We start from the raw sequence: 23,423 nt of genomic DNA, 5'->3' as shown, positions 1-23,423 counted from the left end.
CTCAGATTTATGAGGCTTTAGGAAGAAGACTGGCAAAAATATGTCCTGGCTTGTGTGAAATTGCAAAACCACCTTGGGTAGGAAAGCCAGATGCAGCCGCAGCTGGACCTTATCCTTGAAAAAACACTGTAGGGTGGCTCCAAGGTAAATGCCTTAATCTCGGAGACCCTTTGGGCAGAAGATATCGCCATCAGGAATGACACCTTCCACGAGACCAGAAGAAGGGAACAGGACACCAAGGGCTCGAAGGGAGCTCTCATGAGCTGTGCAAGCACCAGATGTCCCATGGAGGGACTGGGTCCTGGACCTGGGAGTTGCTCCAGACCTTTCAAGAACCAGATATGTTATCAGTGAAGACTGACCTGCTCTGGAACGAATGGTGAAAGGTTGATATGGCAGCCAAGTGGACCTTAATTGATGAAAGAGAGCAGCTCTGGAACTTGATAATGCATAAGGTAGTCCAGGATTGACTGCAGCCTGCTCAGGCCTAACCCCCTGGGCCATGGCCCAGCACATGAATTGTTTCCATTTGGCCAGGTAGCTTGCTCTAGTGGAGGGCCTTCTTCTACCCAGTAGGATCTGCTGGACGTGGGCCGAGCCGGTAGTGCACAAAATTGAAAGGGAAAGAACCGCTGACCACTTGCGAGGCAAGGAAGAGAGGTGCTCTGACCAACCACCACAGCAGTAAGGGGGAACTGAGAGGGCATATGGCTGGCACACCTAATATACTGACGCATGAGTGTGGCATTCCAGAGGGTGCCACAGCCAACCCTAAAGATACCAATAAGGCAAAAGTTTCCAATAACAGTGCACGTGGACATGTACAAACCAAGAATGGACTCAGCATGAGCAAGCACTTGAAGAATGTAAAAATCTAAGATAAACAGCTTTTAAATAGTTAAACAATTATAAACATTGAATGAACTACTTCTATCCAGAAAGAAATTCATTTCTGTAACTGGATGCTGTCAATAAACTTCACATGTATTCCTTTAAGAACAATGAGTGTACAGTAGCCACACTATTCTTGGCGTTAGCCAGTACTAATAGAGCTTTAATCTTGACATGAGTCTAAGGGCCTGATCCAATACCAGTTGAAACCAGTTGGAGTCTGTCCATTGACTTCAGTGGGTATTGGATTGGGCCCTAAATAATTTGCCAAATTAACTGAAAAAATGACTTAGAGGACCAACTTTTCCAAGAAGTAGTAAATGGTTTGGCCTGTAAAAGCTTTCATTGGCATTCACATAGATAATTGCATGTATAAATGGGTAGGTAGCCAATTTTGCTCACACACAGTTCCCGTTTGCTTGTGGACATATTTTGTTTTGAGGGCACAACAGGTGCATGTGCATTTTTCCAGGTGCCCCATATGACCTACTTTGAAAATTTGGCCCACAGACTATCAAGTGTTATTTTCAGAAGGTTGAGAGCTTCCTTTTGTGGGAGCACAATTTAAGCCCAAAAAAACTCTCATCTGTATTTTTGCACCTTAAGATGAACTCTGGGCGCAGATGTGAGTACTTGCATCTCTTAGCTACCCAATTGCAGGTGAAAATGAGGAAGTTCGAAGGGCATTTATTCAGATTGCATACACAATTTCATGCTGTGCCTGCACAAATTGTGCCCACAAATGGAGGGATATCCTTCTTAACATTTACTCATAAATATCTGATCCTACATTGCTTATGTGTAGCTGTAAAAAAAAAAAAGACAAAGCTAAAAGAAAAGAATATGGGAAAATGTAATTAGAAGCACATTCCTAGCCTTGGAAGGAGCACTTCTGCCTATTGTTATATTCTTTCCTTTACCATTTCCTACTTAGCTTGCTGTGCTACAAAATTACAGGTGGAAACTGACATTCCCTTCATGTTTTTAAATCACTCACACTCTTTCACATTCTACTGTCTGTCCAACTAAGAATAATTACAAAACGTATGATTCTCAGTTGCATTTGATTACCTGTGAATATCTCAATGATTTGCATTTTATGGGTAAAAACCATGCAAATTATTTTGTTTTAAACCCTTTGTTAAAATATGCAACATTCTTGGTTCGCTAATATTCTCAGTTTCAAATAGCTTCTAAAACAAAACTACATTATTTTTTGTATTTGAGAGACTCATTGCTGAAGTTATCTAAAGCGGAGTTTATCTCATGTTGTTGGACTAGGGTATTTACCACATACGGATTTTTCAAAGCAAGTAACTGGAGACCAGCTACATACAGTAAATGGTTCTACTTTAGAAAAAGCAAAATAATCTACAGTTTTTATTTCGAGTGGTCTAATCTGACCAGATGGACTGGTTTAGCTTGCAGCTGTAACTCCACTCATAAAATTGTTCTGTAAGTTCACAAGCTAGGAATCTTGTGTATGGTCCTAGTTTATTATAAAAGGAATGTGGCCTGCTTGTGTTTAGGCATGTTGTTTCTCAAATATTTCTTTGTATCCTTCTCAGTATCTCATTCTTTCATGTGTCACAGTACATGCGAGGGAGCTTGTATTTGCCATCTCTCATAGCACTTTCAACTGTATCATAGAAACTAAAATTGTTTTGCTATTAACCCTTTGGTGCTAGAAGTCAGAGTTTTCTGTTGATGGGAGACTTTGCTTTCTACCAGCACTTGAAAATCTTGACTCCCTCTGTCGCAGTCTTATTTTACTATCTGAACTTGATTGGACATAAGCTGCTCCCTTCTTCACCTTGCATCTTAAAGCTAATAGGGCAAGATATGTTCCATGTACAACTAGAAATAAAATGAACATGCCATATGTGTTTGTAGATCTTTTCTTTCATGACATGACAAAGAATGGGCTAAATTCTGGCTTTTACAAACCATAGAAATTCCAGGGGTGGGGAGAGGGGTCCAGAGTATCTGGGCTGCAGCAGCAGTAGTTCTGGCACCTTTCAATGAGTGCAGCATGTTCCCCCACCCCACCCCATGAATCTGCTGGCACTACATATCTTTCTGTGTATATGTATGGGGGCAGAGGGAGGAGTGGCAAAACATGGTCCAGATCCTGCAAACTCTTACTCAAGTGAATAGCTCTTGCTAATGCAAGTAGTCCTGTTAGTCTCATACTCCTGTGAGCTGAGATTACTCATGTAAGTAAGGGTTTTCAGGATCAGACTGCAAACTGGGTAATTAATTTTAATTATGGTTCTGAGATTTATAAAGCACTCTCCAGATGCTTTTAGTAAAATTTGCATGTAGTTGTTAAAAGAACCACCCCAATTGTACTTTGTTTCCTAGGCAATGAAGTTATAGGTAAGAAACGAAGTGGATACAGCGTGTGTGTGTGCAAGCACATAAATCTATATATAAAATAATCTTTTTTGTTTATAGATTAATTTCTCATTTCATTTCACATTAAACTTTAATCTGTCAAATTTGTCTTTCATGCAGTGCCTTTGTAAAATATCTAGATGTTGTATTATACAACAGCTAAGCCTCTCTTAATCTTGCAAACTCTGTCAGTATGTGATTGAAATCAATTCTCTGGGTTGATTTATGTTCTGCTTTTTAAAAAACATGTCTTGTCCTTCTCTAGAAACTGTAACGGTACAAGAAATGAAGGGGAGGTCGATGGTATCATCATTATGGCCCAATAGTAATCAATATTTGAGTAATGCTTCTCTCTAAGACTTACCTTTGCTAATTCTCTTGTCTGCTGTGGTTTGTGTTTCATTTGCATCACAGCTAAAAATGTTAATTGTGCCTGCAGCTATAAAGATATTTAAATATAGTGAAAAACAGTGTTGTCATGTTTTTATACACAATGAAAAGTAGCTCAGTGAATTTAAAAGTAGGTGAAGTTATTTTTTATAATAGTGGGACAATAATTATCACTTAGATGTTATATAACAACTTAATACTTAAGTATATTATCTAAAAATTAATATTGACATGTTGAATACCAGCAGCTGTTTGTTGCGGATTAAATTAATTTGTCATAATTTTGCATGAGAGATTTTCCGTTTAGTGTTTCATCAGTAACATTGATTATATCTTTAAGATTGTTGGAAAGCCTATCCAGAATCCTGGCCTAACCTAAATTAATATTTTAATCTCAAATTCACAAAATAAAGTTCTTCCATTTGGGATATTCTCCCCAGATCCCATTCTTTGGAGTTATCATGTGTGTCATGTGAAGGACATGGAGCCATTGAAATTCAAGTTTTAGGTAGGTAATTGTTCACACTAGCGCATGTATTGATTGCCATATATTTCTTTGTATATGCATCTGTACCACACACGAGTGTGCTTTTCCTCCTCATAGAACATGTAGGACCTGCTGTCACTGTGACTTCATGTAATACTGTCATACTTTAGTTGGTATTTGCTGTGGATAAGACTTAAAAGTAAGAAAAAACCTTCAGGCTTTAAAAGTTGTACTTCCTATCAAGCCAGATGGTTCAAATTCAGCTCTGATGTAAGCCAACGGAACTTCAGCAGAAGTCAGGTTGCTTTACTCTGTGGCTGAATTTAGCCGTGTATCTGTCACACATTGACCGAGTGTCTATTACTCTGGATCACACACTGGTGGAACGTTGGGTTGATGTTCCTGAATTATCCAGTCTGTGTTGATCAGCAGAAGAGCCTCAGTGTTACTGTCAGTTGCTTGGCAATATTGCTCTTAATTACAGATCTGAAGACTGAACCACTTCTAGGTTTCAAAAGTCTCTGGAACTAAGAAGTGATCCAGGTCTTTTGTCAAAGGAGAAGTTGAGCATTCTTTTCTTTAGTCATTGTACCTCTCCTCATCATCCCAGAGCATCACCTAGAGGCTAAATTCAGTTAAGAGAATCTTCTTCTCAAGGGTATCCCCTGGACATGAGCATCAACAACTTGCCTTCAATTTCATTTTCTTCAGGGATCCCACTCTCAAATTCTTCAAGAAAAAGCATTTCCCTAAATTTAGGCACGTTAGAGCCTGGCCTTCTAGTGCCAGCAGGGACAACTTCATATTCTTAACAGTAACAGAAATAATTGGCATCTCAGAAAGTTAGAGATTCTACAGCAGGGCCAGCCTTAATTAAAAGCAGGGCAAGGGAGGTGCTCTGAAGTTCACAAGCTAGTCCTATATTGCTCTGTGGCAAAGGAGAAAACAATTCCCCCTCTGCGCACAAATTCCAGCTCAGGAGAACAACGTCTATGCTTGAATTTCCTCCCTACTGACAGTTTAGGGCCACATAAATTATAAGGACATAACTGTTTTTAGTTGAGCCATCCTCCTACTCCACGGGAGCGGAATTTGGTATGGAATCAGATACAAGGCCTAATTTTTCAGTACATGGAACAAGAAGTGTCTTCTGGTCCCATGCGCCTATTATTTTGTTTCCTTACTGGTCATGCCAACTGCCTATAATGTCAGTCAGCTGCGAGAACTGCTGAAAGATTTATGGCTTAGTCTTCCATAAGAATAAATTAGTCCTCAGCCTTTCTATTGAGAACTACAGTCAGCTTGCAGTGGAACTGAAGGAGGGTGTGATAGTGACACACTCATAGTCTGGAGGTAAAATGACATTCAATGCATGCGCTAGTGCATATGTGTACTTACCTGAAATTTGACAACTTCAACAGCTCTATAATGTCTGAGGTGGTGCTCTCATATATGCCTAAAGAGAAACCCGGCTCTTTGGAAGAGATAACCCAATAAAAGAAATTCAGTTACTGGTAAGTAACACAATTTTATTTGATTTAAGATGCTGAGCCACAATTATAATGATTCCTGATCACCTTCATTAATCTGTAACAGTTGAAGTTGCCATCTGCTTATTTTTTGCACATAATTATTGATTATTATCATTAACAAACTAATATTTTATACTGAAGAAAGAAACTATGAACACATTTCAGGAAATTAATTCATAACTTTTGTTATGTGAGAATTATAAATAGCTTTTCTTTTCAAGATTGTGCCGAGTTTCAAATTCTAACTCAGAATGTGTGAGAGAGCACCACATCTGATAGGCTCATTTGACTAATATTTTTGAGCTGTTTGTAAAATCTATGCAATTCTTTATGGTCTTCAGTCTGCTCTCTGAGAAATAAAATCTCCAACTGATTTCAGTTGTGCAAGATGAGGTCCTAGTTAAAGAGAAACCTAATTGATTTCAGTGGGCTTTGGACCAAGCCCTTTAAAAGAGTCCATTATATTTAAAATTAACTGTCTTAGAAATCAAAAGATTCAGGGAAATTGCCAACTATCATATGGTATGTCCATGTTTACGTCATTCTATTCAGCTGTGAAACAAATGTTTTTCTCTTCTTTGCTGTGTGATAAAACATTTAACAGAAAAAAGTTATAATCAATCAGTTTTTTAATAAAAAGAGTCATGTTTCTTCCTAACTATCATAAAGCATCTTTCTGTTTGCAGACATCTAGGAGTAATAACTTCCCTACCTGTAAATACTGTAAACTTCCATTCTCGGAAAGGGATTTTATTGCAATGGCTTTAAAAGGACTTTTCTCCAACTTCCATGTTTTTGTCTTTATTAAACTTTCTTTTTTCTCAAGCTCCTCCTAGTCTACATTGTGACTTCATGTATTTATATAGCTTTTCATGTATATTTCAATGCCTATGTATATTCATTCTCCTTCTCCTTCCTCCCCCCTCCCTTCCCACACACACATTTTAAGAGAGAGTGCTATTTAGAAACATTGGCCTGATTCTGATTTCAGATAAACCAATTTTACAACTATGTAACTCTGACTTCAGTGGAATAAACTTCTGATATACTCAAAATCAAGCCTAGTATATCTTTAGAGTCTCCTGAACTGTGAGTTGAATTGTGTTAACTCATATTATTTTGTTTATTCGACTAAATGATTATGATCCCATTCCTGCCATGGGAGATGCATACAAAACTTTCAGTAATTGGACGTGTACGGCATACCCCTGGCCAAATCAAGAGGGAATTTTGGGGAGTGTACCCCTAGATAAAGAAGGTTTTGGATCTATATCCCGTGGCTGGATCAGCCCTAAAACAGAAGAGTAGATGGGATAGGTATTTAAATTTTGCTAAGCTTAGAAGTTGCGTGTGTGAGATATTTTAACGATTTTTCCAGCATTAATGTGCAAAATGTGTTTGCGTTTCAAAGGAGATCAGTACTACAAACAGAAATGCTAACTTGTCATTGTATTTTCTTTTTGTATAGATACCCTGCAATCTCAGCTTATCAATATGGGTGTTATCCCCACGTTAGTGAAATTGTTGGGCATTCATTGCCAAAATGCAGCTCTGACTGAAATGTGCCTTGTTGCATTTGGCAATTTAGCAGAACTTGGTAAGTCCAGGATCATAACCCCAAACTACTGTCAAATTGTTTAACAATGATTTTTTTGTTTTTTTAAGATTAAACCAAATTAATTTTAACTGAATTTTTCAGTCCTCTAAATGTATGCAAAATAAAAAGCCTGGGAGCACTGCTTATTGTCTCTTTAAAATTTATAGCTGGTTGTCTGCTTTTTTAAATTCATCCAGGTACTTAATACAACTAACATTTTATGTTAAATGTATTTAATGTAACTATGTGTATTTTAAATTATTAAGGTTTCTCTCCTTGAATATTGTAACCTAGTGATGAACCTGTGGCAAAGGGCCAAATTCAGACCCTGTTTAATTCCACTTAAAGTTAAATGAGGCATGAATTTGGCTCAAGAAAACATTCACCAAATGGGAATGGGGACAGACTCCATTAACAAATTTGTCTCTCACCATTAAGAATATATACTATTAAAACATTCTAGGCTACATACTTGCATTTATAAATAATTACAGATAAGAATGAGTTGATGTAAGCTTGGCAGATGAAATCACAACTGCATTTTAGAAAAAGCATGTAAAATTTGATCAGATCACATTTTGGTCAGCTCTGTGGCCCAAATTCTGCTCTGATTCACCTGTACAATACCACTGCTTTCAGTAGGATTGCATGGAGTGTAAACCAACACAGCATTTGGCTTTATATTTTATTTTTCATTCATTGTCTGTTGGTGATATTGTAGAATATCAAGTTCTAGGCATTTTAAGAACTGGGGCCCAAATTCTGTCCTGATGCAAACAAATCACCTGCACATGTAGCCCTGTGATTTGTTTTTGCTAAAGGATGTAGCGGTATTCCAAAAAACAGTTATAAAATTGCAACGCTGAAAAGGCTGGATGGTTTGAGATATTACCAATAAATTATATGGGGCTCTTTATTTCCAGACCAGGGCAAAGTAATTGGAAGTTGCTAGCATCTGATAGCCATTTGGTGGCCTGAAATTATTAGATAGCTCATAGATTCATAGGGTTGAACACAAAAGAGACCATTATGATCATCTAATCTAACTAGGTATATAACACAGGCCATAATATTTTACCCAGTAATTCCTGCATCAAGCCCAGTGTATTAGTTTCAGAACTGCTCCTGGTGGACAAGTTTCCGTATAACAACAAAAGAGCTATCATAATTGACACTAATGGCAAATACTAAATTGTAAATTCTTCTGGCAGGGATCTTGTCTTTATATGAGTGTATGTTACATGCACACATGGGTCCCAATTTTTCCTGAGGATGTTCAGTACTGTCACAATACAGAAAAATAAATAATAGCATTAATTATTATTAATCTTTGCTAATCTCTCCACTGATATCCCCAGCGCTGAATGAACATAGAGATTGAACTATTCTCCCATCCTCAGAGGTGGTCTAGATTAGTTCAGGTGACGGTAAAGACCCCGTGGCAGAACCATGTAAAGGAAACTTGCTTGAGTTCTGCTCTTGCTGTACCTGCACAATTAATATGTTGAGTACAATCTTCGGGTCTTTATAGGTATGTATACACTGCAATAAAAGATCTCACAATACAGCCGTAGACGTTCAGGGTTGTGTTGGAACCTGTGAGGTGGGTGAGCATCTCAGAGCCCAGGTTCCAGCACAAGCCTGAACGTCTACGCTGCAATTTTTAGCCCTGCAGCCCAAGCCATGCAAGCCAGAGTCAGCTGGCCCAGGCTCTGGGACTCAGTGCCATGAGTTTTCTGTCGCAGTGTAGACATACCCTCAGTTTGGCAAAAAATTAACTTTTAATAATTTAATTCCATATCAGAATTGCACTAGAAAGTCTTACTATAACTTTAATACTTCAATTTTGTTTTGTAACCATAGGATCTTATTCTTTGGTCCTTACCTCTCAATAATATAAAGGAGACTCTCCATAATGCAATTAATTCCTTTGGTTAGCATTATGTAAAACTCCCATCCTGCTGTGTTAAAGTAGAGCACAAGCCTAGTAAGAAGGGTGGGGATTGGGTAAAAATAGGTGTTACCAATTTACTTGTAGGTGTAAGTGGGGTGGTGGGAGTGGTACAGTGGGTCATTGAACTCAATTAAGTTAGGCTGCCTCAGAAATAGGCAGCTTGCTCATTGCCTCATGGAACGAGAGGCATTAAACTTGCCCTACTCTAAGGCCTGGTCTACACTTAGGGGGTGTAAATGAGTAACTGTGAAGTTATAAGCCCTAAAATGTTTTTCCTCTTAAAATTCCTCAGCATGAGCAAAGGGAGAAAGAGACAGTGTCAGGAGCTGGGAGGTAGCTCCCTTTTCTGTGGACAAATGGAAAATGCTGTTGAGAGGAATTGCTACAATACCGTAACATGGACCTGATCCAAAGCCCACTGAAGTCAGTGAGCCAGGTGGCTTCTTACATAACTGCAGCTGCACAGCTATGGACTGGAAGAAAGCTGCTTGAGACGGTAGTCCAAGTGGAAGCATTTTAAATTGGAGCACATTTCCCGGCAGAACCCAAATATGGCTTTCAGGAAACATCTTCTATTCTTACAGAGAGTATTTTACTCAGCTCAGATACAAAAGCTATACAATAGTCTTAGTCTCTAGGATAGTTTTAAAAATGAAGAAGCCTGATTAAAGAATTAGGGAAAGATATTTAAATGACAAATCATGCTAAGTTATAATTAATGAAGTTAAGGGGTTAAAAACCAGGGTGGCAAGTGACTACGTTATTTATTTATATTTTGGCAAGCATATGTGAGATATAGCCTCGGCCCAGACAGTACTATTTTGCTGCTTCAGTGTTGGGATTTCCAAAACTATCTTCAGATGTGACCCCATTGGAAGCCTCACAAGATGTTTGGAGGCAGAAGTTGCCATTGCAGTACAGGAGATTTTGGGATCTGGAGTTTAGCATGGTTTGGAAGGATCACACAATCCTGCAGCTCTTCACTTAAATATTTCTGCTCTAGGGTCCTGATCATGCTTCCATTGAAGTCAATAGTAAAACTCTCACTGATTTCAGTGGAACATGAATGGCCTCAAGAGATTCTATTTATGCCACTCTTTAGCGATATGAAGATACAGCTCAATGGACAGAACTAACAGATTTTAGATTGTGGAGTCAGGTTCTGATCACAATTAAATGGATATAAATCCAGAATAATATCATTGGCTTCAATTGAATTATTCCAGATTTACACTGGAGTAACTAAGGTCAAAATCTGGCCTGTCCCTTTTAAAATACCAAGATCAAAATCCATTGAAGAAGCCATTCTGTACCCAGGCATTTTAAGTGAAAAAAGAATATAATCTACATGTTGAGGCCCAGATCTGCAGCTAAGTGTGCACAGCACAGTGTTGGTCAGAGAGCGCTTCCCAAATCCTAGGACAATAGTGTGCTAATTAGGGCAGCCTGAAAGCTGCTGTAAATTATCCTAACTGCCAATAGCCTCAGGTGGCCATTACAGTAGCTGGGGATTGCCAGCTTTGCCCTTTACTACTGGACACTGTGCGGGTGGAAGGTAGGAGTAACTATGTTAACTCTACATCACTGGGTGATCCTACTGTGGCCAGTTATGGCACCTTTAGAACTGCTATGTGCAGGGGGTGTGGCATAAGCAGCCACAGCAGCAGGATAGAATCTGGCCCTTGTGGCTTCAGCTGTGTAGTATTCCAAAGTAAATGCTACCAGCATGCAACCATGTCAATATTAATGATCTCCATACAACCGTTTATCTCGGCAATAGAAAATTCAGTACATGATGTATAATTTTTCTTTTTGGTCTGAAGGCAAAGTCTTAATTTATATCTTTGTAATTTTACTGTTGCAGAGAATTCTTTCCTGAGTGCTGGCTGGTGAGTCTTGCCCACATGCTCAGGGTTTAGCTGATCGCCATATTTGGGGTTGGGAAGGAATTTTCCTCTGGGGCAGATTGGCAGAGGCCCTGGAGGTTTTTCGCCTGCCTCTGCAGCGTGGGGCATGGGTCACTTGCTGGTGGATTCTCTGCAGCTTGAGGTCTTCAAACCACAATTTGAAGACTTCAGTAACTCAGACATAGGGTAGGAGTTTGTTATAGAAGGGGATGGGTAGGATTCTGTGGCCTGCTTTGTGCAAGAGGTCAGACTAGATGATCATATTGGTTGCTTCTGACCTTAAAGTCTATGAGTCTATGGATACCTTTATATTCTGCTGGTGCAAAGTTTTAATAGCCTTGAATATAATTAATAATTCAGGTCAGTACATTTATCTTAAAGTCTTAGACATTTTTCATTGCGTTTAGTGACAAGTGTAAGTATTGAAGTGTATTGTTCTTGTCTGCAAATAGCAGTTAGGCCAATTAATCATTGTGCTGAATAAACCTGGTAATAAAGAGGAAAGAAAACTGAGTGTAAACAAACCAAATCAATTTCCCCTTTTCATTTGACAGAATCAAGCAAAGAGCAGTTTGCCTACACAAACATTGCTGAAGAGATTGTAAAACTATTCAAGAAACAAATAGAACATGACAAAAAAGAGATGATTTTTGAAGTTTTGGCTCCTCTGGCAGAAAATGGTGAGAAGTTGATCATCGTTTATTGTCATACAGGAATTTTAATTTTCCTTATTTGTACACCAGCTATTCAAAAACTGCCAACTTGACAGTAATTATTTGATACTTTACCTTGCTCAGCAATTTAACCTTTCCTGTAGAAGCCATATTAGTTGAGCTATCTGATAGCAATTGGAGATGAAGAATAATGCGAATATTGCCTAGCAGCCTAAGCATACAACTGGGTGTCACCAATTCCTGGGATCTGGTTCCATCTCTAACATCAATTCCTTCTGTGTCTTTCTTGCCTCAATTTCTCTGTATTGCAAACTGGAATATTAATACCAACTTTTGTATGTTACAGGGCTTTATGAGGATTATTAGGTTTGTGAAACGATTTGAATATCAAAAATGCCCTATAATGGATTTATAAGTATTTCAATGTATAATTACATTTGTTAAAATACTTTGTCATAAGTATTTTAATTATTTGATAAAATTATAAATACTGTGTTTTAGTTACTATTAAGTAACTATTTAACTTGTGGCACTTTTTCAGGGCATCACCCTCTTTACTTTACTCTTGGCCCTCTGCTTTGAACATCATCTTTTGGTTGAGGAGGTTTGGATGAAACTCCTTTGGGACCTGTTATTGTCACCCCTTCAGTTAGCTGAAAGGATTTTCCTAAGCAACACAAGGGACTCCATTTCCCCCTCAAGGACTACATGACCTTCTTTCATAGCTGTGTAACCCTTGAGGAATGAGAGAACAGGACTAATAACCAAACCCAGCTTTCATAGATCATTACAACACAAATAGGTGATTTCCTTTTTTTTCTTTAAAACAACTGACATTTTGGTCAGATTTATTATGAAAATTTTCTTGTATAGGGATATTTAAATTGTACAGCCAAAGATCAGGGCAGTCCGTGAGATATAAAGTCAGGAAATGGGTGTTTGGCAGTGTAATAGTTTAATCATAGGAAGCATAAAAATGTAGTGCTGCAAAAGACCTTTGAGAGATTATCTAGCTCAGTCCCCTGCACTGAGGCAGGACCAACTGTACCTAGACTGTCCCTGTGTTTGTTTAACCTGTGTTTAAAACCTCCAATGATGGATTCCACAACCTCCCTGGGAAGCCTGTTCCAGTGCTTAACTACCCTTACAGTTAGAAAGTTTTTCCTAAAATCTAACCTAAATCTTCCTTGCTGCAGATTAGGCCCAGTATTTCTTGTCCTACCTCCAATAAATGTGGAGTATAATTAATAACAATCATCTTTATAACACATTTGAAGACTATTATCAGTTCCCCCCTCACTCTTCTTTTATCAAGACTATCAGTTTTTTTAACCTTTCCTCAAAGGTCAGGTTTTTGAAATCATCATCATTTTTGTTTCCTTCCTCTGCAATCTCTTCAGCTTGTCCACATCTTTCCTAAAGTGTGGCACCTAGAACTGGACACAGTATGCCAGCTGAGGCCTCACCAGTGCCGAGTACAATGGAACAATTACCCCCCATGCCTTAATACACCCCAGAATATTAGCCTTTTTTAGTAACTGCATCACATTATTGATTCATATTCACTTTGTGATCCACTATCAACCTTATATCCTTTTCAGCAGTACTACTGTCTAGCCAGTTATTCCCCATTTTGTAGTTGTGCATTTGATGTTTTCTTCCTAAGCGTATACTTTGCACTTGTCCTTATTGAATTGCATCTTGTTGAATGTGTCAAGGCCATTTTGAATTCAAATGCTGTCCACCAAAGTGCCTACAACCCCTCCCAGCTTGAAATCATCTGCAGATTTTCTAAGGATACTTTTACTCCATTATCCACATCATTAATGAAAATATTGAATAGTACCAGACCCAAAACAGACCCTGTGGGACCTCACTAGATATGTCCCCCCAATTTGACAGCAAACAATTCATAACTACTCCTTGAATATGGTCTTTCAACCAGTTTTGAACCCACTATATAGTAATTCAATCTAGACAACATTTCCCTAGTTTGCTTGGGAGAATGGCACGTGGAACTGTGTCAAAAACTTTACTGAGCTCAAGATATATCACGGCTACAGTTCCCCCCCATCCAGTAGGCCAGTAACCCTGTTGAAGAAAATTAGGTTTGGCAAAAATTGTTCTGTATAAATCCACACTGGCTATTATTTATTAGCATCTATTATCCTCTAGATCAGGGCTCAGCAACCTTTCAGAAATGGTGTGCCAAGTCTTCATTTATTCACTCTAATTTAAAGTTTTGTGTGCCAGTAATACATTTTAATGTTTTTAGACGGTCTCTTTCTATAAATCTATAATATATAACTAAACTTTTGTTGTATGTAAAGTAAATAAGGTTTTTAAAATGTTTAAGAAGCTTCATTTAAAATTAAATTAAAATGTAGAGCCCCCCCCAGAGTGGAGGCCAGGAGCCAGGCAGTGTGAGTGCCACTGAAAATCAGCTTGCCATAGGTTGCCTACCCCTGCTCTAGATGCTTATAAATTGATTGCTTAGTAACTTGTTCCAGTATCTTTTCAGGTATCAAAATTAAGCTTACTAGTCTGTAATTCTTGGGGTTTTCTTTTGTCCCTTTTTAAAGATGGATATGGTGTTTGCCCTTCTCCACTCCCCTGGGATCTCACCCATCCTCCAGGAGTTCTAAAAAAAGAATCGGTAACAAACAGTTCTGAGATTGCTTCAGCCAGTTCCTTAAGTTCCCTAGGGTGCATTTCATCAGACTGTGCCGACTTGAATACATCTGACTTATCTAAATATTCTTGTTGTTTTCCTATTTTGGCTTGCATTCCTTCCCCATAGTAGTTAATATTCATTATGTTAATGCATTAGTCTCAGGAGATGAGTTCAAATTCTGTTTTGGTTGTAAATGCAAAATTGTTGTTCAAGATCAGCTTACTCCCTTCTGAACATGTCTGCATCCCTAGGAAGATTCAGCAAATTTGTATGATTTAACATCTATGCTTGAGTGGAGCCTAGGGATGAAGTATCAGGTGGAGTAGGTCAGGACCGAGCTGTGAGGCAGATCTGTGGTTGGAGGATCACTCAGTACCTGCCCGCTGCATGCATAGCTCTAGTCATGGCTACTATTCATGAGTGCCAAATTTATGCCTACACATACTTTTTGTTTTGAAAGGAAAAAAATTTTAAGAGAATCCTATGTTCTTTTCCATGTTTGGGGACAACTTCCTCCAGATTACAGCTTGTACCACCCTGTTTACTAGTGGATTTAACAGGATGTAAATCAAAGCAAAATTTGGGTCTTTATTTTCGAAGCATAAAGAAATGTGCATTTTTGCCAGAGACTGTCTTTTGTTACAATGTATGGTTGAAAATTTTTTTTTGCCTTTTTCAGTCTGACAGCAGAATTTGGTCTGCTATTTTCATAATTGATATTTGTAATTCAGATACTTTAGTGTTTGTTCAAAGGCAGTGTTTTGCAGTCACAGTAAGAGCAGCCTCAGTGCTGTTGAAAATAACATCCCTTCATGCATGTTAGGAGGTAGTATGCTAAGCATTTATGCCCCTCACTGCTAATTCAAGACATGCTGATGTCTGTCACAACAGTGAGTCTGCCATCCTTGTACTGCTTAGCCACATCTAAATGTGGTGCTGGGTAGTATGTCAGCAACTGGAAAAATTTAAATGAAGTACATGCACAGTCAATCCATTTATTGAAAGGCCCTCTGCAGTGGTTTCCAATTCTAATCACAACACACCTGCAACCTAGTACTGTGTATCCACGGAAACACCCTACTTTTTAAAGTAGCTCAGTACAAAAGTACCTATTTAAAACACTTCCAGCTGAACATTTCTGGGCCTGTCACATAAAGGTCACGCGAAGGTCAGTAGCTCTGACAGAAACATTGAATTTTCACTCATGCAGCAAAACCTAGTGACTGAAATAGAAGCACCACAGGGGGAGAGTCAGACCACTGATTCTTCAAGATAGGTGAAGCTGGCAGCTCCTGTCACCACCCAATGCCACAGTCCATTTCCAAGTCTTATGAAAAGCAATCTCCAAAATTCCCAGAGCTTTAAAAAGGTATAAAACAATTGGCCAAGCTCATCCTTGGTGTAACTCCATTGGTCTCAATTATTTATTTATTAATTGTTGGACTTCCTATGGCACTGGTGACTGTATTTGCTGAGCACCACCCAAACACTAACTGAAATATCGTCACATCACTTGTGAGACAGGAAAGTACTTTTACTCCTCTTTTACCCATGGGAATGGAGTGTGACTGACTGCCTCATGGTCACATAAGGATGTCTTGCAGAGCTAGGAGCAGACCCCAAATTCTACTTCACTGCCTTAACAAGATCATCCTTCCTCGCTGTTGAGCCTCACTGATTTCAATAAGAGAGCAGAATTCAGCCTAGTAATTTCTGATTATCCATGAGCAAGGAACAAAACTCCCTCCCATTTTCAACAACTAGAAGTTGGCCTTGGCCCTGCTCTTGCTGCAATCAAACACTCTTAGATGTAATAGGCAAAATCCTGGCTCCACCTAAGTCAATGAGAGTTTGGCATTGACTACAGTGGAGCCAGGATTTCACCCAGGGTTTTTATATGTACACAACTCCCATTGAAGTCAATGGGGTTTCTGCATGTGAAAGACAAGAACAGACCCTCATGTTTTGTTCTGAAATTATTTTAGCACTGAAACTTGCTGTCCAAGACCCATGGGAAGCCTAATGCAGCACAACCTGTGTGATTCAACAAGGACCAGTGCAGAGTCCTGAATTTAGGATGGAAGAATCCCATGCACTGCTACAGACTAGGGACCAAGTGGCTAGGCAGCAGTTCTGCAGAAAAGGACCTTGGGGTTACAGTGGATGAGAAGCTGGATATGAATCAACAGTGTGCCCTTGTTGACAAGAAGGCTAATAGTGTTTTGGGCTGTATAAGTAGGATCATTGCCAGCAGATCGAGGGATGTGATTGTTCGCCTGTATTTGGCATTGGTGAGGCCTCATCTGGAGTACTGTGTCCAGTTTTGGGCCCCACACTACAAGAAGGATGTGGAAAAATTGGAAAGAGTCCAGCAGAGGGCAACAAAAATGATAAGGGGGCTGGAGCACATGACTTATGAGAAGAGGCTGAGGGAACTGGGATTATTTAGTCCACAGAAGAGAAGAATGTGGGGGGAAGGAATTTGATAGCTGCTTTCAACTACCTGAAAGGGGGTTCCAAAGAGGATGGATCTAGACTGTTCTCAGTGGTAGCAGATGACAGAACAAGGAGTAATGGTCTCAAGTTGCAGTGGGGGAGGTTTAGGTTGGATATTAGGAAAAACGTTTTCACTAGGAGGGTGATGAAGCACTGGAATGGGTTATCTAGGGAGATGGTGGAATCTCCTTCCCTAGAGGTTTTAAAGGTCAGGCTGGGATGGTTTAGTTGGGGATTGGTCCTGCTTTGAGCAGGTGGTTGGACTAGATGACTTCCTGAGGTCTCTTCTAACCCTGAGATTTTATGATTCTGCCCGCTGAGGTGGAAGGTCAGCATGCAAGGATCCTCCGCAGGGGATTCATACCCTTGAAAATCATGGAGTACAGTTCCAAGGGGGCTCCAGGGCCTGTGTGGTGAGGTGAATAGAGGGCAAGCCAGAGCAACAGCCGAGCTGGTGGATCTGTAATTACATAGATCTGCTGGACCAAGTATTGCTGCTGTTAAGGGTGAAGGCAGTCACAGCAGCTGGGGCACTGCAACCCTGAATCTGGAGAAGTAGCCTGGTGGAATTCTTTCTTCTACAGACATCTCCGCACATAGCCCTGGGTTCTGACACAGAGACAAAAGCAGGCAAATTCCAAAGTAAGAGGTTTAACCACAGCTCACTCTGTTGTGCCTAGCTATGAAAGGGAGCTCAGTACATTTTAACAATCAAAATTTATTATTTGTATTGCAATAGTATCTAGGAGCCCCAATCGTAGACCAGGATCCTACCATGCTATGTGCTGCCCCAAAGAGCTTACTTACACTGTATGCAGTGCACCGTACGTGAGTGTAAGACACAACCTGAGGAGAGTGGAATGAGCAGGACTGCCAGCTTCCTCACTTTTCTGAGAGGACATTCAGAAAGCTACAGTTTACTGAGTCTCTTCCCTTCCTTGTTAGTCAGGATGTCTTCAGAATTTTAAAATATCTTCCAAGCTCTTTTCATAGAGACAGATTGTGCCTTGGACTCTGCGCCCTGAACAAGGGAGTAAGAACTCCTCTTACACTCCTGCATGGTCTCTCAGACCTTGGGTCTGGGCACATAGGAGCGAGCTGCATGCCTGCTTATTCCCCACCCATGGAGAAAGTGCACAGGAAGCAGGTGAAACCTTGGTTCTTTTCCCCGTATTAGCTAGCCAGCACTGCTGGGCTGCCCTGGTGACAAACTACTGCCCCCTGGCGTGCAAGGAGGAACATGGGGCACAGCTGTAAATCAGGCAGGTCTCCAAGTCACAAAGCCTACTGGTGCAATGTAGACGCCACCCTTTACTCAGAACTGTGCCTAAAAGCCAGACATCTAGCCTTTACATAGTAAACGCTTGGGGGCAGGGACAGACTGCATTGTTATAAAGTGCCTGGCACAACAGCCTGGCCTTTGGGTGTAACTATAACAGAAATATTAACTAATCATAGAACAGAATAGTAGATGATTGCTAGAGAAAGATATGATGATGCCCTGCAGAGCAAGCATCCCTTGAAAATACAGATGGTGGACCACATCGAACCAAATAAATCTTTTAGTGTGTGGCCGCAAGTTATTTACATTACATTGATTTAATTCTCTTATTTATCATTCAGTATTTGTCTGTGGCTAGTATGAAATGTAAGAGGCATCTGCCACGGCTTTTCAAGTGTTTTTCAAATCCCCAGATGAATTCAGTCTTTTTTAAAGCACTTTGTATTTTTCTCTCTTACAAATTATATGTTATTGATAATACGGGAGGCAACATTATAATTACCTATAAGGCAGAGCAGAAAATGCTTTTTGACACTGGGATCCCAGCTCTACTCTCAGTTATGAGAGTTCCACTAATTTGGCATCAATAGAGTCTTTCTGATGTAACAAAAACAGAATTTTGCCCTGGTAATTAATGTAACTTGAAACAGGAAAATAAATCTATAGTGTTTCATCCTTTCAAGATCAAATTATTTTTACTGTTCTGAGTCAGACACTAAAGTAGGTGACATTATTGAAAGTCTGCTCCCCTTACTCCCTATTTACACAATAGAGCTACTGTGTGTGCGTGTGTATGATAGACACCGTACTTCTATCACAATCACGACTATTGTATTTGTAATATTTTTTAGATATCATTAAACTGCAGCTCGTTGAAGCGGGCCTGGTCGAGTGTCTACTTGAGATTGTCCAGAAGACTGTAGACAGTGACAAAGAGGATGACATAGCTGAACTTAAAACAGCCTCTGATCTTATGGTTTTACTACTACTCGGAGGTGAGTACAGTATCTTAATATATTTTGCACAGCAGCAGAGGTATCTAGGTCACATTTTACAGCTTAATTTTACTTTTACTATATAAAACACATTTTTTAAATTATTTTAAGGACTTGCTAGCTTGTTATTCAGTGGGCCAGGTTTTGTACTCTGACACAGCTGTAAATCTAGAGTAATTCTAGTGAAGTCAATAGAGTTACACAAATATAACAGAGAAGAATTTGAACTAACATTTCTTTTGCGTGTTGATTTTCTACACTTTTTGCATCCAGATGAATCCATGCAAAAGTTATTTGAAGGAGGAAAAGGCAGCGTCTTCCAAAGGGTACTTTCATGGATTCCTTCCAATAACCATCAGCTACAGCTTGCAGGAGCACTGGCTATTGCAAATTTTGCAAGAAATGGTAAGAATATGCTATAACAGCTTGTGTTTGCCTGTTTGCACCCTTTTAATGGGCTCTTTCTATATAGCTATGAATCTAGCCTATGTTGTGGTGGGATTTTTTAATTTGGTTTATGATTGGTAGTTTTGCACACTTTTTTGCACACCTTTGCTGGGTTTCTGAAAGAAGTTAACCCTGCTTTTAGAATTCTGCTTTTTCTACATTGAAGATTCAGACACATTACTAAAGAATCATTATCCCTTTTTGAGGAATTTCTCAACTCTAGTAACTCCTACCTCAAGCAGCACTTTTCAGATATATATTTGTATCATGCTATTGGAGTTTTCAATTTTTACTTTCTGCTCTATTTCCCATTCCTTTGCTGTAAATGCATAATTGTTCCTGTAATTGAAGTTGACCCTGGTGGTCAGATGCTACACTTTACCTGAACTGTAAAATTTGGACGAGGGGGAAATTACACTTTTGTACTGAGAAGCTCTTGTATGCATATTAAGATTTATTGTGAGCATACAAGTGACTCATCTTGTCTTGTGCAGATGGAAACTGCATCCATATGGTGGATAATGGAATAGTTCAAAAGCTGATGGATCTACTAGACAGACATGTGGAAGATGGAAATGTAACTGTGCAGCATGCAGCACTGAGTGCACTCAGAAACTTGGCTATTCCTGGTAAGGCTTACGTCGCACTGCTAATCTCTCAGCATGAATTCTGGCTCCCAGTGCAAAGCAATGAGGGGGATGACATTGTCCCCAGCCAACCTGGAGGCAGGCCAGCGAGCATGTGTGCAGCTAGGCCACGGCCACGTCTACATTTATGGAAGGGTTTAGTGGCCACCAGTTCTGTGTAGGTCACAGACCCACCGCTTATGATTCTGCCACTGTCGTCCTGCAATAATACATCCACCCTGCACTCCCGCAGAGAGAGCTTCTGTGCTGCCTGGCTCTGCAATATGCAGGAGGCTGTGGAGACCTCAGTGTCACTTCCCTTGGCACTGCAACTGTTCTGCATCATTTTGGGCTCTCTCTGGCTAATAAGGGATCCTACCTAGGATTTCCATCTTTGCAAAGAGAACTGTTCACTTTTCTGATATACCATATCTTGCTGTAATTTCTCAGAGCTTTTTTTCCCCACAGATGTTAGCATTAGAGGAGGACTATCAGGACATTTGATCCATTAGGATTAGTTAATGTTTGTAACAATCTTTGAAGGTAATGGGCCATCCAAGTCCTAAATATTGTCATTTTTAATCATTTGTATCAATTTTTGATTGCCTGAACATAAAACATGAATATTCACATAAAAGCCAAAGCAAATATATAAATAATGTATATGTAAAACCTATACTTTCCAATGACCTGAGCCAAAAATCATCCTCTTTGATCAGTTTACTCTTCTTTTACTGCATACATTTAATTTTGAAAAATACTAAACTTCCTGAGACTGAACATTAATCCCTACTAAATTCATATACCTTTAACAATGCTAGAGAGCCATCTCCTGCTCACCTTATCCAGTTGAGTCATCCCACCGACTTCAGTGGGCCGACCTCCCATGAATATGTGCAGGATTGGTCTCAAACCAATATACAGTACCTTCAACACCCAAGGAATATCTGCCGCAGCAGGGTACTTCCTGTTAAGTACTATTTAGAGTATGAACTAATGTATCACTTTCATTAAGCATAGTATGGGGTAAACTCTGTCCCCTCCTCACCACTTGTGGAGAACCTCATCGAGGTGGAATCAGTGTAGTCTCACTACATGGGATGAGAGAGGATTTGGGAGGCTGCACAAGGAATGCACACTCCCTGCAGGATACCCCACACTGCTTTTTGCACAGTGTATTGGGGCAGGGCTAGAGGTTCCCCTACTAACCTGATCCTTCAGTACACAGCATCTATTCCAAATCTTTAGGGTGGAATTGTCTCTCCAGCTGGTCTCTTCTCTTGCTCACATAGCTATTGTCCACATAGAGGACTCTGGCATTCAGCTGATATACTCAGGATTGAGCACTGGGAATTAGATTTATGCATAAGAACAAAACAATTCAAATTCACACTGTGTCTACATAACCATAAAATTATTTATATAGAGTGTGTGCGCGCTCACAATGTACACATTAGTATGCTATTTTTCAGTGTATGTAGAAAAGCTGCTTTTGGACTGTCTTGGAAATGACAGTCTCCATCCAGTTTAAATGCATCATCAAAAATGATTTCTGAAAATTTCTGTTCTTTATTCATGTAGTTGTAAATAAGGCTAAGATGCTATCAGCTGGCGTTGCAGAAGCAGTACTGAAATTTCTCAGATCGGAGATGCCCCCTGTTCAATTCAAGCTGCTGGGAACGTTAAGAATGTTAATAGATGCACAAGGTAAAATAAGCAGTTCTTTATGTTCTATGATTCTCTTGCTAGTAATAATCTGTTAAGGCTCTTCTAGAAGAAAAATAGTTTTGGGTTTTTGTTTTTGTTTTTTGTTGTTGTTTACTTTTTCTTAAGTCTTTAGCACAATGAGAGAAACATGAGCTGATTTAAAAATTCTGGATTGACTACCATGGACAATCAGAACACATTTCAGACACATTTACTTTTCTACTTCAGCATTCTTCTAAACTGGCATATTATGAATATGTATCTAACTGCAGGTGTTTTGACCTAAGCTGACGCTCATGTTGTGCTACTCTGTTCCCACTTCTCTGTATCTAGCACCCTTGAATGGGCTGATCCATTTAATAACTGATAAATCGCTATTTCAAACTGATTAAATGTTATGTAATTTGCAGCTATCACATAGCAGCTAGAACTATCATAAATAAAGTGGCAAACCACAGAAGGCTATAAAGAGTCTCTGACTCTTTAGTGTTTTCTTTAATTTTAAATTCCAAGCATCTTTTTAAATTGCTATACTAAATAGCTTCCAGCAACCCTCAGCCACAGTTTGTGAATACTAGAGCCCTTGTAAAATTCAATAGGGTTTGTAATTACAGTACATGTCTGGTTTCCATTTTTGAATATTTACATCCTTTTACCCAATAGCAATGGATGATATCGTGATATATTTATGAATATACCACACCAAATCTATAACTGAAGTATAGGACAGCCTTACTAATCTGTACAATGGTAAACTACAATTCTGCACTGAGTGTGGACTTGCTGATTTGTTCCTCGCTTCAGCACAGATTGGCAAGCTCTGGAAATCAGGTCATTAAAGAGGGACATCAAACTACTCTGTGAATCAATGGGACAGTGCTACATCCCCTCTCAACCCAACCGTGGTACTCAGTACCATCCTGAGACAGGACAAGGGCACATAACATGCTTCCCCATCTTTCTTCTAGCTGGCTTCTGCTCCCACTGATGCTGTTGAGGGACCAGGTTCTCCACTGTTTTCCCAGGCCTTGTTAAAGGCTGCAGGAGTGAAGAAACTAGATGGCAGAGATGAATAGAACATGGAAGCCATTAGACCAATGCCACCCTCCCCCTTCAGAGGCAGCCCCACTTCCCTTGTACTTGTGTGTCATGAGAACAGCCATCGAGGTGACAGTGGTGAAGGTAAAGATGGCTATCGTGTTCTGTGCTGAGGGGAGATAGGACAGCTGCCAGTTCTGTTGCTCCTTTTTTTCCTTCCAGTGAAGGAGGTGCACGGCCCTATCATCTTCAGAACAAAGCCAATGGTACCCACCTTTATTTTCACTTGTTCCCCTCAAAGGAATGATGCAGCACTCTATATACTGAGA

At 39.7% G+C, this 23,423-nt stretch overlaps 1 protein-coding gene across 5 annotated transcripts in view; it reads left to right on the top strand.

Annotated features, from left to right (window-relative positions):
- Positions 1-23,423, top strand: part of RAP1GDS1 (Rap1 GTPase-GDP dissociation stimulator 1) — a 168,522-nt gene that overhangs the window by 134,645 nt on the left and 10,454 nt on the right. For all 5 annotated transcript variants that reach the window (XM_032782756.2, XM_032782755.2, XM_032782757.2 and 2 more), the window contains 6 exons: positions 7,166-7,294; positions 11,710-11,835; positions 19,133-19,276; positions 19,550-19,681; positions 20,218-20,352; positions 21,931-22,056. In XM_032782756.2, coding sequence (XP_032638647.1) covers positions 7,166-7,294; positions 11,710-11,835; positions 19,133-19,276; positions 19,550-19,681; positions 20,218-20,352; positions 21,931-22,056 — 792 coding nt within the window. The remainder of the gene's footprint in view (positions 1-7,165; positions 7,295-11,709; positions 11,836-19,132; positions 19,277-19,549; positions 19,682-20,217; positions 20,353-21,930; positions 22,057-23,423) is intronic.

The sequence above is a fragment of the Chelonoidis abingdonii genome, chromosome 5 (assembly GCF_003597395.2).
Source record: "Chelonoidis abingdonii isolate Lonesome George chromosome 5, CheloAbing_2.0, whole genome shotgun sequence".
NCBI classification, from domain to species: Eukaryota; Metazoa; Chordata; order Testudines; family Testudinidae; genus Chelonoidis; species Chelonoidis abingdonii.
The sequence above is the reverse complement of the archived record's forward strand: the minus strand, read 5'-3'. Positions and strand labels throughout refer to the sequence as shown.